Source organism: Oreochromis niloticus, linkage group LG14 (assembly GCF_001858045.2).
Source record: "Oreochromis niloticus isolate F11D_XX linkage group LG14, O_niloticus_UMD_NMBU, whole genome shotgun sequence".
Taxonomy (NCBI): Eukaryota; Metazoa; Chordata; class Actinopteri; order Cichliformes; family Cichlidae; genus Oreochromis; species Oreochromis niloticus.
This window is the reverse complement of record NC_031979.2, coordinates 9,034,712-9,050,832: the sequence shown is the minus strand read 5'-3', so window position 1 is coordinate 9,050,832 and position 16,121 is coordinate 9,034,712. Positions and strand designations below refer to the sequence as shown.

The window sequence follows — 16,121 nt, the reverse complement described above, 5'->3', positions numbered from 1 at the left end:
ACAAAAAAGGTGAGTGTTTTTACTTTGTGTTCACAAGTGCGTGCAATTCTTAGTCATTTTGCACAGAATATACTTTTGTGATCATATTAACCATTACAACACAAGTGTCACCAGGTTTAACCAATAATACTGTAGTATATTTTTATATATGGGAACATTGCAATTTTAAAGCATATGTTGTTATCTTAGAAGGGTGGGATTTGTTGTATCTATTTAGTGTGTGCAACTTTTTCAATCAGGGCAGGGCTGCAACAAGCTGTTGCCAAAACATGTAAAATTAGATCTTCCTTGTTCTCCTGTGAATAGTGTTTGATTACCAACTAGTGCAAAGCAAGATAATTTTTGAATATCTGCACTGAGAGAGAAAAGACTGACACAAGAGTTTCTTTCGGAAGAGTAACAAGTCAGTAAGGAAGAACCAGGGTTAAACCTCAACTGACCAAACACAAATCTGGACTTTTCCACTCATCATATCTGTGTGTGGAGAAAGATCTAAATAAATATATTATAAATGCAGAATGGAGGGGAAACTCTAGGTATAAAAGTCAGTGAGATATAGAGAAGATCAGCATTATATTTGTTATGTGTTTGGTCACATAAGAAGGAAGAAATAAACCCAATGCGCTATAAGATACAGTCAGTCAACAGACCAAGCTGACACAACACACATAATCTGAATACTCATTAAAAATGCTAAAACAGATCACAGAGGCATGTGTTGCAAGTTTATTAATCTTTTATTTACTTACTTAGACATATTTAAATTAATTTATATTATATGAATCATGGTTGGTGTGAAATCATTATGTAAACAAGAACTTACTGAACTAGTTCTCTCCAGAGCAAGAAGACATCCTTAACATCCTTTTTAAAACCTTAAGCTGTTACATTCTTGCAGCCAGATAAGCATGTTTAATCAAAAACATCAGATAATTACTCTTGTGCACATCAGTCTAATTGGCAAATAGTCACTGTAGCACCTACTCCTGCCCAGAATCTGAATCCTGGGAACAGAGGGCCACTGAACTGCTGCTGGTGTCTGTGGATGAGGTTAGCCTGGTTTTTGGTGATGCTGTAAAAGGCCAGAATCCCTGCATGCTGGTCCAGGTAGATGCCGATCCGTCTGGCCTTTGGTGCACCCAGCAGTTTTTCCTGGTTATTGTGCCAAAAGTAAAATCCACTCCCAGACCAGTACAGACTCCAAGACAGCTCATTGTGGCCCAAACGGCTCTTGTCATCATTACTCTTGCGTTCTATCTCTTTGTAGGAAACTGCGATGGTGACCTGCATGATGGGATTGAGGAAACGAAATTCAGTGAGGGGCACAAATGTAAGAGTCATTTGCTAATCACTTTCAAAAAAAATGTAATAAAAGCACTGACAAATTTAAAGTTTATGACTTCATTCCACACTCATATGGTAGCAACTAATCACTCACAAGGTGACCAAACCCTGAAACCTAGATGAGATCAGAAGTTAAAATTTTGCTATATTAAAAAAAAGAAACAAAACTTTAAACTAGAAATTGAGACCATAAGATGACTAGGAATGTATGTATTAAGGTCATAAATAAATTATAAAGTAGGATCAAGTTTTCATACGTTATTTTTTCTTTTGCAATAAGAAGAGTCGCCCCCTGTTGGTTATTAAAAGAAAACCTGTTTAATGCACAAGTGCATTAAACAGGTTTTCAGAACTGGAGGTCATGCGGATCTTTTTTAAAATAACCTATGTGCTGTATAAAATAAAATCAGCACACCAACAATGGATAGACAAATATGTATGTTGAACAGATTCCGTCTCTTAACGAGCGCAGCCGTGGCTAATAGAAATGTCAGTAGTTTTTGCATTTATGGCACTGCTGTCCTTAGGGCCTCTCTGGTACTCTAAAACAGTATGACTTTGCATAAACTACGATGCAACTCTGTGCACTGTGTGAGAACATGAATTACTTTCCAGGCAGAAAGTAATTGAAATGATTGGTTTCCTTTGAAATTTCTGTATATAGGGATTTCATTAGTCAATTAAAACTGAACACAAAGGGCAATTCCCTCTCTTACCAGACTACCTGTGTAGACAAATGCTGGCTGCATGAATTAAATCCTCAAAAACATTTATATTAATTAAAATATATAAAACTAAAAATGTTTTATAGCCAAAACCTATCCTAAAAACAATGGTAAGACAGAGAATATTGATTTAAGCCTTCTTTAGGTCAGACTTATTATTCTGAGACTTCTATTTTGCTTTTAGGTCTGAAGACTTTTATGGCATCAGAGTTCTTTCATAACCATCACTTAGCATTGACTGGGCAAACAAAGCATGTTAACTAATTCTACGACTCACCCGGTTACAGTTGAAACCACATATATACATATATATTTTTTTATTATATCTAAGCACCTTCTGGCCAGTCCACTCCACCTCCCAGTAATAAGGGCTCCCTCCCAGCGGCTCTTTGCAGAGAACCTGTCTCCAGAACTGGAATCGATCAGGATGGTCTGGTGGGTTCAGGTTCTCAGCCCGCATTGTTGCCTTACGATTGCCATCTGACAGCAGCACGCGGCGATACACTGTGTTGGGGTCCATGGTTGGTTCGAAACGAACTAAAGAAAGAGGATTTGTCGTTTTAGCTAAGACTCTGGAACAAACGAAGGCTTCGATAATGGGGGTCTGTATTCTGGAGTACAAAAAACTTACATTTTATGAGTTCATCTCGAGTTTTTGGTTCTGGATTCATAAATCCCACTGATGATACAGAAGCTGTTAAGACAGAAAAAAAAATACACCATTGTAAAAAGGAAAAGTAACATTTAACCCCAAGGTCAGCCTTCTCTGAGGTTGGTCTGCTACTCCAAGAGGTATCTGTGAAAGGTCAGCTGGGCAAAGCTGTCCACAGCCAGCTTTTATCTCCTACAAGACAGGGTAATTGCCTGACGTGGATATCTTCAATGATAATGTTTATGCTTTTACCTTGACGATGAGGAGCAGGCAAGGGTGGAGGTGGGGCTGAAGCTTCATTCACAGAGAGAAGCAACAAACAGAACAGTTAAACTGAAGCATATCTAAACTCTATGACAGCCAACATTAGAGAAACCTTTTTCAAGCATTACCTTGAATGTAAGCAGAACCACCAGACCTTGAAGGCAGAGGCCCTGAGGGAAAAAAAATAAAAACAAGAGTAAAATATGAACTCAGTGGTTTTTCAAATCCCACATTAAAGTATATTCTATGTGTGTTTATTTTACCTTGAGGTCGCAAAGGTGGCAAGGGTGGAGAGTCTGTTTTCATTTCATACACTACAGAAGAAAAAGGTTTACATGTAAAAAGGTGTCCTTTCCCAAATCAAAAGCTAATAGTCAAAACAAAGTTCATTTGTGCTTTTATTGGACTGGTATTTACTGTACCTGTACTTTGGGCAGGAACCTGAGCTGGCAGCGGGCCTTCAGGTAACGGGCCTGCTGGTACTGGGCCTGTTGGTAGTGGGCCCGCTGGTACTGGGCCCGCTGGTAGTGGGCCTGCTGCTTCCGGTCCGTTGGTAGTCAAAGCCAAGGGGTTATTCACTGCAAAAGGAAAGTTTGGACCTTTTGTTATTAAGAGAAGAGAAAAGAAGAGAAGAGACTAGAAGAGAAGAGCTGACCTATTGTGATGATTTTTTCCAGGCTGCCTTTGCACAGATCCTGAACTGACTCCTGCAGTTCTTTCATGACGGAGCGGACTGACGCCACCATGGTTTCCTCCTGCCCAATCACTGTTGCATCAGTCTGAACCAGCGGCTCCATGAGGAGGAAGTTCTTGAGAACAAATACCACAAATTCCACAGTAAGAGACTACAGATCTAGTTTAGCACTGAAATATGTGCACTCCGCTTCCCACTCATTACCTTCAAGAAACAGACATCGTCCTGCATGTCAGCCAGTCTGCTCAGCTCTTCACTCTTCCAGTTGAGCTGTGCAACCTGCTGCTCCAGTCTGTTGAGCTGCCCCTCAGTCTGGCTGCCTAAAGAGGCCTCGTGGGTAGAGAGGAGCTCGCTGACCTGGGTGCCTGTTAGATTCACGTTCTTGGCTAGCTCCATGAATAAATCTGTGCTCTCCTTCTCTAGAGCCTGGACCAAGGCCTGGCAGTGTAGAGAAGCAAGAGGAGGACATATTTTAAAATATGAAATAGTGGTGTCAAAGTAAACAAGGGCGGCATGAATTAATAAGGTTTTCTACATGCCTTGTGTTGACGTGCAAAATGTGGGAGCTCCTTAATCTTCCTGTCAGTCTCCTGGAGCCTCCTCTGTACCTCTGCCTGCATCTGAACAAGCTCTTTCTATACACAAACACATGCACACATACATCGTGAGGCAATAATGAGTGTACTTGAGACTGTACCGGCTATTTGTGATATTGTTACATTGTTTTGCTGGGAATCACCAGAACATCAGTAAGGCACACTTAAGACTTGTTTTTCAAGTACTTCAAGATTAGCCTAAGAAATGTTTTAGTTACACTTGGAAACACTGCATTTGTAATCTATTTCTTTTACCAGCAATTTACTTTAATTTTAAAAGTTTTTTAAAGACCCAAAAAACAAATAAACAAAAAAAGAGTGAAAATATCACCCTGAAATAATCACTTCCAATTACACACCTGTCTTTCTTTTCTCTCCTCTTTCGGTTTGACGACACGGTGTCCCCTGTGTCCATGCTGGCAACACACCTCACACACACTCTCCCTGTCGTCATGGCAAAACAGGTCCAGGGGTCGGCCGTGTTGGTGGCAGGGTTTGGGCTCCACAGAGGGAAGCTGTGGGTACACGCTGCCCTTTCGTTGCACTGTATCTGGCAGGACCTCCAAATAGATCGGCATGGATGGTGGGCCGGGGGAAGGAGCTGTGAAGGAGTGCTGCTTCAGGCTGTTGGTCCTCAGCTTCTCCATAGCCTCTGCTAGCAGGGTGCTCCTGGCCAGCGAGGGCCGAGGGTTGAACACCTGCCTACACTGGGGGCAGGTGTACTCACCTTTGCTGCCCCCCTTGTCCCAGTGGCTCTGAATACAAGCCAAGCAGTATGAGTGTCCGCAGGGTAGAGTGGCTGGATCCTTCAGGGTTTCCAGACATACTGGACAGGCAAAGCTTTCCTCTTCAGTCCAACCTGAGGCCATGCTTGTTGGGAGGAGATGAGCTTGAACTTTCTTTGTATGGGTCACAAAGTTCCCTGTGTGAAGTTAGAGAACTGATACTAAAGCAAGCAGGTGAGAGAAATTAAAGCAATGACGCCCAACAAATGACGAGGCTAAAATGCCAGTTCATATGAATCACCTGCTGCTTAAAACTTGAAGAAATGGCTCAGGGTGGGGCTGGTTAAACAGGTGGAGTGAGGAGTCTATCCATCTGACATCATCTGACATCATGGGTTTCAATAGTTTGTTGGAGCCTCCTAATGGAAAAATGAATGTTGCCGTTGATTTTTGCTACTCAAACGAATTAATTAAGTTTAATCATCATGTCATATTCATTCTTGCCAGGCAGTCTGCTCATAGACAAAAAAGTGTAAGGAGCGCCTGTTTTAGTCTCCTCTGTAAAGGAAGCGGGCCTACACAGTCCAAACGAGAAAGACTGGGTATGAAAAAAAAACCCCTGTTAGATAAACTGACATCATTTGGTGTTTTCCACGTGATGTAATCACTAAACAACGTAAACGCCTTAAAACCAAACCTCCCCGTCTAATTTGGGGGTGAAACAAAGAAAACACAACAGGCTAAGCTTGAATGTTGTGCAATAAGTTTGGCGTCATCACGGCGTAGTGAGGGCAACACTGACGCGAGTGAAGCTTGCCGGCGCCATATTGACTGCTGGCAGCCGCCTAGCCGCTGCTGATTCAACTTTCAAGGTGAGCCTTTTCTGTGTTAAAATGACGTTTTACTGTCATATTTTGCACCTTGGTGTGTTTTCCGACATACTGTGAAACACGTTGGGGCTTTGTCATAATCCAAATGTAAGTGTTAGCTTTGGGGTATGAGCTACTTCAGCTGTTTGGTTTTTGTTTTGATCGCTCGGTCAGTTAGCCTGCGTGCGCTCCTTACTCGTTTTGAAGACACTGAAGATTTTCTCACCTACAAAGCCTGCTTTTTATGGGTTTAGTTGGTGATGGGGAAGTCTGAACATTGGCAATGTCATATTTTATATATATCGCCATCACAGCTAACAAATGAATACAGCTAGCTAGCTTGCTACAGCTAACAACCAAAGTTTGGGAGAAACTTGAGCCAAACGTGAACTCCGTATTCGAAGCTAATATGAAATACATTTCTGTGTCTTAACAGCTTTGAACACCAGTTAAACGTAACACCGAGATATGACAGTGAGAGCACAGTGACCAGTATTACTGTAGGTTTGGGCGAGCCTCTGATCTCGGTTAAGCCAGGGTATCTTCAGCCCTGTTTACCCATGTTATCTAATCCCTCACCTCCCCTGTTGGCAGAGACGAGCAGATTTTGGTTCATCTTTCACCTCTTTCAAGTTGGTTTAACTAGCTGATGAACACAACTAATTGACTAATACATTTACGATCATATCTGTATGTTTTGTTTCCTTTTATAGGATGTTGGCAAGTTCTCAGATTCTGATTTGGTCTTGCCCCAAAAGATCATTACAGCTGTTAAGAGACTCTCATCTCTGTGGTTTTTCCGAGATCACATGTGCTGGATGGCAGGGAGCAAGTCACGGGAAAGGAAGGAGACACAAAGAAATAAGTGGAACAGGCACCCACAAGGATGGACCATCCACAGAGACTGTTTATAGTTCAGCACCACTATCTTCTTGTAGCTTCAATTATAAGCTGAGACAGACACGGTTTGAAAACCTTCTATCCAAAGCCATTTTATTAAACCACCAATACCATTTTGCCTCTACAAAAACCAAACAAGTGTGTGATCCTATGCGCACTTACTGGAGCTGTTTAGTCAAAATAACCTGCCTTCAGCGCTGGAGAAAACCTTGGGACTTTCGCCTGCCTTCTTTTAGCCACATCAGTAAGACTCGGTGTAGCCTTCTTCAAAGCCATTTAACTCATGGACCGGACTTCGTTAGACCTATCAGCTTGTCAGCACATATTCCCTGGACTTTAGAGAACAAGCACACTAAACCACAACTCCCTAGCCTCAGTTTCCACCAAACCATAGCTACTCATCAGGTGGCCACGTGCGTGTCGGATACCTGGAGAGATTGCTTATCCCCAGGGAATGAAAACAGATGTCGGCAGCACTTGGGGCCTAACTTGAAGCTCTACGAGTTGCAGAAGGGGAGGAAAGAAGGAAATCAGAGATGGGCATCTGTCCTGGTCTCCCTCTGCTCTCTTGATGGGGAGCCTGCTTTTCTCTTCACTCTGCGGTCCAGCACTCTGAAGGGCAGGCACAAAGGAGATGTCAGGTTAGTGGTAGATTAGAAGCAGGCTATGTCTTAAATCTTACTTATTGGAGTACTTTATGTGTCCTGCCTTTTTATTTTTGTCTAGCTTTGCTGGAGGAAAGAGCGATCCTTCAGACAGCGATGTGGTGGCCACAGCATTGCGGGAAGCCAGGGAGGAGCTGGGTGTAAATGTGGGAATAGAAAAGGTGTGGGGCGTCCTGAAGCCACTAAGAGATGTGGTGAGTGGAGCTGTGCTGGTAGAAATTTCAAGTAGAAATGCATATTAAAAAAATAACTGACAAAATCATACCGGATTTATATTACCCTAAATAAGCACTTAAAAGTCACTTTTCTTTTTGTAAATTCATTGTTTGGTTGATAAATAATGGTGACAAATGATTATGTGACATTGTAAGAGCTCTGTGTTGATTATTTGGTCTAACCATCTGCCCCAAATACCCAAATATTCCTTATGCAAGTAGATAAAATAGAAATGAGTAGGAATTTCTGTAAAAACCTTCAAAAAATGTGAATATCTGAGGTAAATTTTGAATTAAAAATCTGTGCTGTTGTTTCATATGTTTCGGTCCAGTCGGGGATGGTTATTGCTCCTGTGCTGGCTAACCTCGGTCCTCTAGAGGAGCTGAACTTCAAACCAAACCCTGGGGAGGTACGGTCATCTGCCATTTTCTGTCTGTTTGAAAAGAACAGGGTGAGATTAGAGTTGACTAGTCTCATGTTATTCTTGACCCTAGTATATAGTACTGTGCAGAGGTCTTGAGCAACTCCTCATTGCTTCCAAGGAGCCAGACAGTTTTTTAAAATATAATTTCTTAAACTGAATCGAATAAAAATGCCAAACGTTTGAGAGGCGTACAGTTTGTCTGTTTCCCTCTTCCAGGTGGATGAGATCTTCACCCTGTCCTTGTCTCACTTGTGTAACCCCGAAAACCGAGGCTACACACACTTCCGCACCGGTGACAAATACGGATACACTCTTCCGGTGTTTAGGAATGGCAAACATCGAGTGTGGGGCCTGACTGCTGTTGCCCTAGACCATACCCTGAAACTCATTGTCCCTCCATAACAGCGCACAACAACTGAACTGAACAACTGAAGGATTATTCTGACAAATACAAGCTTTGCACCAAGTAAATCTGAGCAAAGCCACTTTTGTTTCGGAAGGTAAATTCCTCTCTTGAATTAATTAGAGCGAGGAAGAAGCTCTTTCTGCTAGTGCACTTTCTGAGCCTTAAATTTGTATGAGTGTTTAAACATGAAAAGCAGGTGTTGGAAGCTTTTCTAAGTAAGAACGTGAACCTGCTGAGTCAACGTTATAATTCTACGAGTAATTCTTATTTGAACCTTTTAAGTTTTTAAGTAAGTCTTGAAATTCTTTTAATTATTTCTATATTAAAAGTTACCACCTGAGCTGAAATAAAATCAGTGAGTTGCTTTCTCAGATCAATTATGTCACGTGACTGTGAATTGTTAAATGTTTGTCAGGGCAGCAAAGTACCGCTGTGACAGGCCGTTTCCTGTGTTAGCTAACATTAGATCAACTGAAGTAATCCGAGTATTTAGGAGTGATGTGGTGTGTTGAAGAACAATGCAATAAAGTTTGTTTTAAACATATTTTCTCTGCATGGTTTATTTAATTTACAAGAGTGACATCAAAGCATTAAATAAATATGGCAATTTACAGTAAAACAATCTGATTCCCGTCGGGGATTGAAAGCTTTCATTTTACTTAGCTGTCTACTTTTAAACTGCATCTGGTCTCATATATACTGAGCACATGTATTACAAACTGTGTTTAAAACTGTAAACCTTTGTTTCCACTAAGGCAAGTAAGGTCCTCGAACGCTCAGGTATTTCCTGCCTGGGCCTGATATGATCTCAAAGGTAACTGGACTGTCCCAGCTTCAAGGCAGTGAGCACTCCAAGGGGTCCTGTGAGTCTGGGAGAAGGTGGCAGTTGAAGGGCCAGCTGAAGGAAAAGAGATCCAGGGCCTGGCTGCATTGCTGCTCGGCCGAGGAGCAGACTGAGCGGCAGGGTTGGAGGACGCCGCCCTGAGGACTACACTGGGGCAGAAACATCCCACAAACCAGCCTCTGCAGAGGCTCGAAGCACGCCAGCTCCATCAGCACCTGGATGACAAAAGGAGGGGAGGGAGGATGGTTTGATGTCTGGTATGAAACAGTTGCCAGCTCCAGATGTCTGATGAAGCTTTGGTGGTGGATAACTTTTGATGTGACTTTTACCCGATACTGTCCCAGGAGGGTGGCAGCTTCTCTCTGGTCAGCAATGGACAGCCAGATGTTGGGGAATGAGGTGAAGTTGTAGCTGAGGCCCCGACACATCTCTACTTCAATGTGCTCACAAGACGAGGCTGCTTTCATGAGAGGAAATTATTCATTCAGAGAAACACTTAAAACAAAAAATAGAAACCACAAAACCATGTCGACATAGAGGTGAAAAGTGGTAACATTTCTATTTTGCAGTTTTCTCAGAATATGAAGCCATCGGCAATTCCTGTTATTTCAACACTTAAGTTTCTTCCTGCTGCTGCTTTTCATTGGCAGTGGAAACAAAAACTGGCTGTGATTGAGGTCAGAGATAAACCAGACTCACTGAAGGGAGGATAGGTGGAGTTGCCACAGCCCTGTTCATCCGCACCATCGGGGCAGTCGTTCCAGCCGTCGCACAGCCACTGCTGCTGAACACACTCCCCTGTGCTGCAGGCAAACTGCCTGGGGCCGCATGTCCCTTTAAAAATAAAAGGACGTAGAAGAGGGTTATAGAAAGCTAATGCAAAAAAAAGTTGTAATATTAAAGTGTATCTAAAGTATGAAAACTCACTGCCCAGCACGGACACAGCCTGGTATGTCGCATTGAAGCCGCTGTCGGCCACTCCCTCATCAGCCACAAACACCACTGTCATGTGAGGGCCAGAGGAGGTCAGCTCTGGGGGGAAGGTGGTACCACAAAACCTGGCATAAAGGGAAAAGAGACACAAAAGCTACTCCAGAAAACTGGTTGTTTAACTTGCATAAAGGCAAACGTGTTTGTCCTTAGTTACCCTCAGCGTATATGATTAAAGAACATGCAGAGGATCAGTGACGCTACGGGAAAATTAAAAATCCAACATGCCCAGAATAAAAGACTGTGGCACTTCTCACCTTCCGAGGACTCTTCCAGCTCCGGTGCTGACGCTGTCATGCACCTCCACATAGTCAAACTCGCACACATCCTGAGTCTCCAGGCTGAAGTTTCTGAAGCTCAGGGTGATCACGTGACCCTCCTCAACAGATATATGCCATATACACAACTGGAAAACACGAAATTAGTGGCTGTCGGACTGAGAATGTGTTATGCATGTGGAAGTACTTCTGAATCTTTATAATTTTGTGTTTTCAATTACTATTAGGATTATTTTTCAGTTTGAATGGTTTAGAATGTAACCTGCTGGTGAGGGTAAGGCCCGGGGTGGTTTGGACTTGCCAGGTAACCATAAGGCCCAATCTTCTGCCCACCGCATTCTGTGAAAAAGAAAAGCATCTCTTCAGTGGCTCCCTGTTAATCACAGAATTGAATTAAATCCTTCTCCACACATACAAGGTCTTGAATAATCAGGCCCCATGTTTTCTTTAAGAGCTCATAGCACCATATCAAACCAATACGGCACTTTGCTCTCAGACTGGTGGTGTACTTGTGGTTTCTGGGGTATTTATTAGGGCTGGACCAGGTGACCCTGAATCCTCCCTTAGTTATGCTGCAATAGACGTAGGCTGCCGGGGATTCCCATGATGCATTGAGTTTTTCCCTTCCACTCACCTTTCTCACTCACTATGTGTTAATAGACCTCTCTGCATCGAATCATATCTGTTATTAATCTCTGTCTCTCTTCCACAGCATGTCTTTATCCTGTTTTCCTTCTTCACCCCAACCGGTCGCAGCAGATGGCCGCCCCTCCCTGAGCCTGGTTCTGCCGGAGGTTTCTTCCTGTTAAAAGGGAGTTTTTCCTTCCCACTGTCGCCAAAGTGCTTGCTCATAGGGGGTCATATGATTGTTGGGCTTTTCTCTGTATTTATTATTGTGCTATCTACTGTACAATATAAAGCGCCTTGAGGCGACTTTTGTTGTGATTTGGCGCTATATAAATAAAATTGAATTGAATTGAATTTAAAAAGCAGAAAAGGAGGCAGAGCCTTCAGCTTTCTTTCTCTTCAATGGAACCAGCTCCCAGTTTGGATTTGGGAGACAGACACCCTCTCTACTTTTAGATTAGGCTTAACACTTTCCTTTTTTTAAAATCTTATAGTTATGGATTGATCAGGTGACCATGAATCCCCCCTTAGTTGTGGTTCTGCTGGAGCTTTCTTCCTGTTAAAAGGGAGTTTTTCCTTCCCACTGTCATCAAGTGTTTACTTGCAGGGGTTCGTCTGATTGTTGGGATTTTCTCCGTGTTGCTGTAGGGTCTTTACCTTCCAATATAAAGCAGCCAGAGGTGACAGGTGTTGTGATCTGCTGTTATATAAATAAAAGTGAGTTGAATTGTGCCCTTTGACCATTCCTGTTTCTGTTTTAGTTCCATCTGTGGACTCTCACCCTTGTGCTTGTGGCTGCAGTTTGCCTCGTCCATCTGGTCGTGACAGTTTGGGTGACCGTCGCACACAGACACGGGCAGCAGGCAGCGGCCGCCGTCGCACATGAACTCTTCTCTGGAGCAGCTTTCTGAGAAAACACGCTCACTTGAACATTGTTGCAAAAACATATACAAGAGTGAACGCATGTGCTCCAATATGCAGGCTACTGACTGTGTCCGGGGAGTACGGCCCTGTACTGGGCAGTGAAGCCGTTGCCTGCGATGCTGCCATCAGAGTGGAAGGTGACCCACACCGTACTGCTGTTTGTGTTGACCGTCGGTGGCGCTACGTTACCACAGAACCTGCAAGGGAGACATTTCTTTTTGATCAATCTCATTCTAGTTCAGCTTTGGATTGAACTTTGTGCCTGAGCCATGCAGCTATAAATTCTTAAAAGGATTTGTAAGCAGGAAATGTGTTACGTAGTTAGAGGAATTTCATGAATCACGTTATGACACTGTCCAGGAATGTGAGCAAAAAGGTCAACGTGTTGACGTACAAAATTTCCAAAAACCCTTCAGTACCTGGAAGCGCTTTCCAGTTATGCACAGGCTTTTGGCGCCATCTATCAGCAATTTAGTGAAACAGCATTATGCTCCTACCTACTCTGATCGTGTATAAAAATGTTGCTTGTGGAAATATGGAGGTGTGAATGATGTTCATAAGAAGGTATGTTTCATGATCGCTGACCTGGTAACCACAGAAGTCTGCTCGATCTGCTCCTGCACCTCCACCCAGTCAAACAGGCAAGGAGAGGGTCCCTCCACGGTCAAAGAGGAGACATGAATCTGGACCACGTAGGGGGGCAAGACCTGAATCACCCACACACACAGCGAGTTTGGGGGGTAGGACGCAGGGTGATTTGGAGAGCTGAAACTTCCTTCGGTGTCAGTCAAAACACCTCCACAGCCTGAAAGGCAGAGAGAGAGAGAGACTCTGTGTCTCAGGTCAACAAAAAGTATTTCTGGTAGAGAGGGCAGACCTACTTGGTTCAGATGGAGGGATTCTGGCAGGTTGTGGTGCAGCTGTACTGTCCTCTTTACTTCTATTGATAGGGACTGTAGGTAATGTTTGGGACAGTCCATCTCCTGCATGCTGTAGGCCTGAAGTGGCAGTGGTCAGCACCTGATCCTCCACTCCCTGGCTTTTTATCTCTAAATAAGGAAGCAAATACATGAGGGCCAGAAGATTTTTATGATGTGCAGTGAGAGCTAGTCATGCTGAGAAATCTTGAAAATCCAATATCTGTGAGTTCATGATGTACTTTGAGATTTTAGCATGGAACCTGGGTTTATGAAATCACTCAATCCTTTTAATCAGTTTGAGGTCGTGGTAATGAAGCAGTTGATGTGCAGCAGTGACTCACGTGTGAGAATGAGGACCAGCATCAGTCCTAGGGCTGCTAATAGGAGCAGGACAGCAGCAGAGACCACTACCACCCCCCAACCGCAGCCCGGAGCACGCACGCGCATCACACACACACCGAAAAATCCCCAGACTAGGCCTGAAAGAAATACATAGTACATATGTAATCTCTTTTTTTCACTTTATTTTCTTCTTCTTTTTTGTTTTTCAAAAACTGTATTTGGGAAATGCATTCATTTGGAAATAAGCACATCACTGAAAACTTCCAAACTCACCACGTTAACCTGATGACATCACTATGATATGTTTATGGGATTTTTTTTCCCGAGGATAGCTAAAGAAGGCATCAACTTTTTACAACTTGAGTACAGCTGTCAGTTACAGTAATCCATGAGGCCACATTTACCTATATTTCAAGAAAACTGAGCTTAAGTGATGAAATGATGCAGCTAAAGTACAGGCACAGGAAGCAGCAAGCTGACTGGCTGACTCACTTGCTGCTGGAGGTTTGATTGGCTCAGGAGTAGAAGAGGATGTCCTGAATCCCTCCACCCTCTCCTCCTTCTCCCCCTCCAGCTCAAAGGCGGGATTGCAGAAGACATTCTGTGGATGTAAAAATCAAAGATTCACACAAGTGCTGGTTTTAAAAACACCTCTTTTGAAAACTTCCTCTGCTTTCAAATAAAAAGCAAAGAAACACATCTTCAGTTATTAGAACACACACACACATCTTATGGTTCCAGTTCTCTGCTGGTTGGGTTATATAATAACATTTCATATGGCACTGACCCATCATTGCCTTCAGATCTGGTTAGCCAGATATCTGACTCCTTTGTGGCTAAATGTCCAGGTATGTTAACCAGCTAGTTACTGAGTATTTGCTAAAAAAAAAAAACAAAGGTTATTCTAACTGCATCACTGAAAAATTCCAAATTATTTTCTCAGAAGCTTGTGTTAATGAGTCGAAAGTTTGAGATGCAAAAATGTGTTTTTCAGTAGTGTGAACAAGCTTCTATATGTTACCGACTGTGTTTGACGTTTGTGTGGGAACTTTGCTCTTGTTATTGCTAAAAAGTTAGCGACTTGCTAAAAGAAAAAAGTAAACAGCAATGAGAAAAAGTTACAGAAGAAGCTAAACTATGACCTATGACCGGGTAAGAACTTCTTTCTTTGTGAGATTTCCAGTGTGCTTGGACACTTTTCTCACATTGCTGTTTTGTAAAAATTCAAAAAAGTAAATAAATCATTATAGTATCATTAAAAAAAATGTCCAGGAAAGAGCCACAGTTTGCAAAGCCACACAGTGGGCATAGCTATATTTGCAGTATACTCAAACAGGAAAAGTTTGGTTTCTAGACTACAAATACATGTTTCAAGGCAGAGGCAGGATGTGCAGGACAATAACTGGTCCCAGAAGCCTATTAACGGGTCACTTAATGTGCAGACATTTTACATCGGACAACCTTTCTATTCTTGTTTAAACAATATTACCCAGTCTTCATCATCTGAAGTGAAACCCTTAACAGATTAATCTCCACAACAGCTGAATGGCTTTACTCTAAAGGCTGACAGCTGTGGAAAACAAGCTCGACAGCAGCCTCGGGCTGGGATTGTTTTGTCAAACCAAACTACTTAAGCTCTTAAAACTAGATTTTGATATGAGGCCTTTCTACAAATAACTAAAGTCCAAGTGATGCTGACTAAAGCTCGGGATCTGAGCCTTTAGAACATTTGCCCATTTTGGTAATCCAACTACAACCAGGAAAACTGGCACAGTAGCTCCATAGCATATCCAGTTAAAATCCAAAAACATGGGGAGTCAAAATCAACATATCCTACTCACCTTATAAATGTCTGAGGAGTCAGGGTATACAGCGACTTGGCTGAGTTCAGACATCTTTACTCTCTCAGTGCGCTCCTCTTCTTAAAGGCTCCGATGTTGTGCTGAAAACATTTGGGATAAGATCCTGAAGATATCCTTTTATCCGTGAGGGAATTTTAAAGATGTTCCCCTGATTTTTTTTGTCATTGTTCACTTTTTTGCCCCGACTGCAAACCTCCACATGAGCTGTGAAAGCCTACAGCGCTCAATCCCCCAGCACAGCACAGTCCTTTGTTTAGACCCCATCAAAAAATGGGGCCTAAACACTGCTAGAAATGAGAGAAAAGTACAATCAAATTCAAATCTTCAGCACTAGAGATGACTGTGGTTGCTGTCTGTCTAGTTTATCCCAGTATTTCTTTTTTTTTTACGTGTGTTTGTGTGCCTGGTTAAAAAGGTTTTAGAAACTTGCTCACATTGCTGAGCAAATCCTTGTCAGGTGAGAGGACTGAGCCCTTGAGGAGGCGGGAAGAAGGGCAGGGAATGCCAAAGATGGGGTGGAGGTGGAGGTGCGGGGGTCCCTGTTAAATCTCTGTAATCCCCTTAATGATGGTTTAAGCTCCTAAAATGTTTCACTGAAATGTGCACCTGCGCACAGCCGAGTGAGCAAACACAAACACACGAGAACGCTGCTGCAGAGACGGAGCAGTCTCAGTCATCTAACAGGGATTCTGGGTAAGATGGCACCATGGCAACGACGGCAGCGTTCAGTGTGGAGAAGCAAAAACTGATAATCTGAAAAGAAGTGATTTATGATATTTGTGTGTGTTTTTAATTTAAGGCATTAGATATAAAAATAAATTTTATTTTAATCATTTTATTCAAATATTTTTTTT

At 42.7% G+C, this 16,121-nt stretch overlaps 3 protein-coding genes across 4 annotated transcripts; 1 reads left to right on the top strand and 2 right to left on the bottom strand.

Moving 5' to 3' along the window:
* Positions 1-710: 710 nt before the first annotated feature.
* On the bottom strand, positions 711-5,447 carry ftr86 (finTRIM family, member 86). 2 transcript variants are annotated; one of them, XM_025898247.1, is made up of 12 exons: positions 5,302-5,447; positions 4,635-5,197; positions 4,219-4,314; positions 3,884-4,117; positions 3,641-3,794; positions 3,408-3,563; positions 3,249-3,299; positions 3,114-3,155; positions 2,974-3,015; positions 2,701-2,763; positions 2,404-2,606; positions 711-1,284 (listed from the first exon to the last, which is right to left on the bottom strand). In XM_025898247.1, exons 2-12 carry the CDS (start codon positions 5,142-5,144, stop codon positions 949-951), a joined length of 1,887 nt encoding a protein of 628 aa, XP_025754032.1. In that variant the 5' UTR covers positions 5,145-5,197; positions 5,302-5,447; the 3' UTR covers positions 711-948. The 2 variants fall into 2 exon arrangements, with proteins under 2 accessions (XP_025754032.1, XP_025754033.1); XM_025898248.1 differs by lacking the exon at positions 5,302-5,447 and having other exon boundaries at positions 3,408-3,473; positions 3,504-3,563; positions 4,635-5,295.
* Positions 5,448-5,722: 275 nt separating this feature from the next.
* nudt8 (nudix hydrolase 8) lies at positions 5,723-8,815 on the top strand. Its single transcript, XM_025898251.1, has 5 exons — positions 5,723-5,872; positions 6,583-7,410; positions 7,496-7,628; positions 7,982-8,059; positions 8,291-8,815. Exons 2-5 carry the CDS (start codon positions 6,584-6,586, stop codon positions 8,474-8,476), a joined length of 1,224 nt encoding a protein of 407 aa, XP_025754036.1. The 5' UTR covers positions 5,723-5,872; position 6,583; the 3' UTR covers positions 8,477-8,815.
* On the bottom strand, positions 8,593-16,060 carry mfrp (membrane frizzled-related protein). Its single transcript, XM_005454317.4, has 13 exons — positions 15,247-16,060; positions 13,898-14,006; positions 13,405-13,542; positions 13,025-13,192; positions 12,729-12,948; positions 12,210-12,340; positions 12,001-12,126; positions 10,855-10,931; positions 10,572-10,720; positions 10,252-10,382; positions 10,024-10,158; positions 9,654-9,781; positions 8,593-9,539 (listed from the first exon to the last, which is right to left on the bottom strand). The coding sequence occupies exons 1-13, from the start codon at positions 15,298-15,300 to the stop codon at positions 9,315-9,317; spliced, it is 1,791 nt and encodes a 596-aa protein (XP_005454374.1). The 5' UTR covers positions 15,301-16,060; the 3' UTR covers positions 8,593-9,314.
* Between the last annotated feature and the right edge of the window lie 61 nt (positions 16,061-16,121).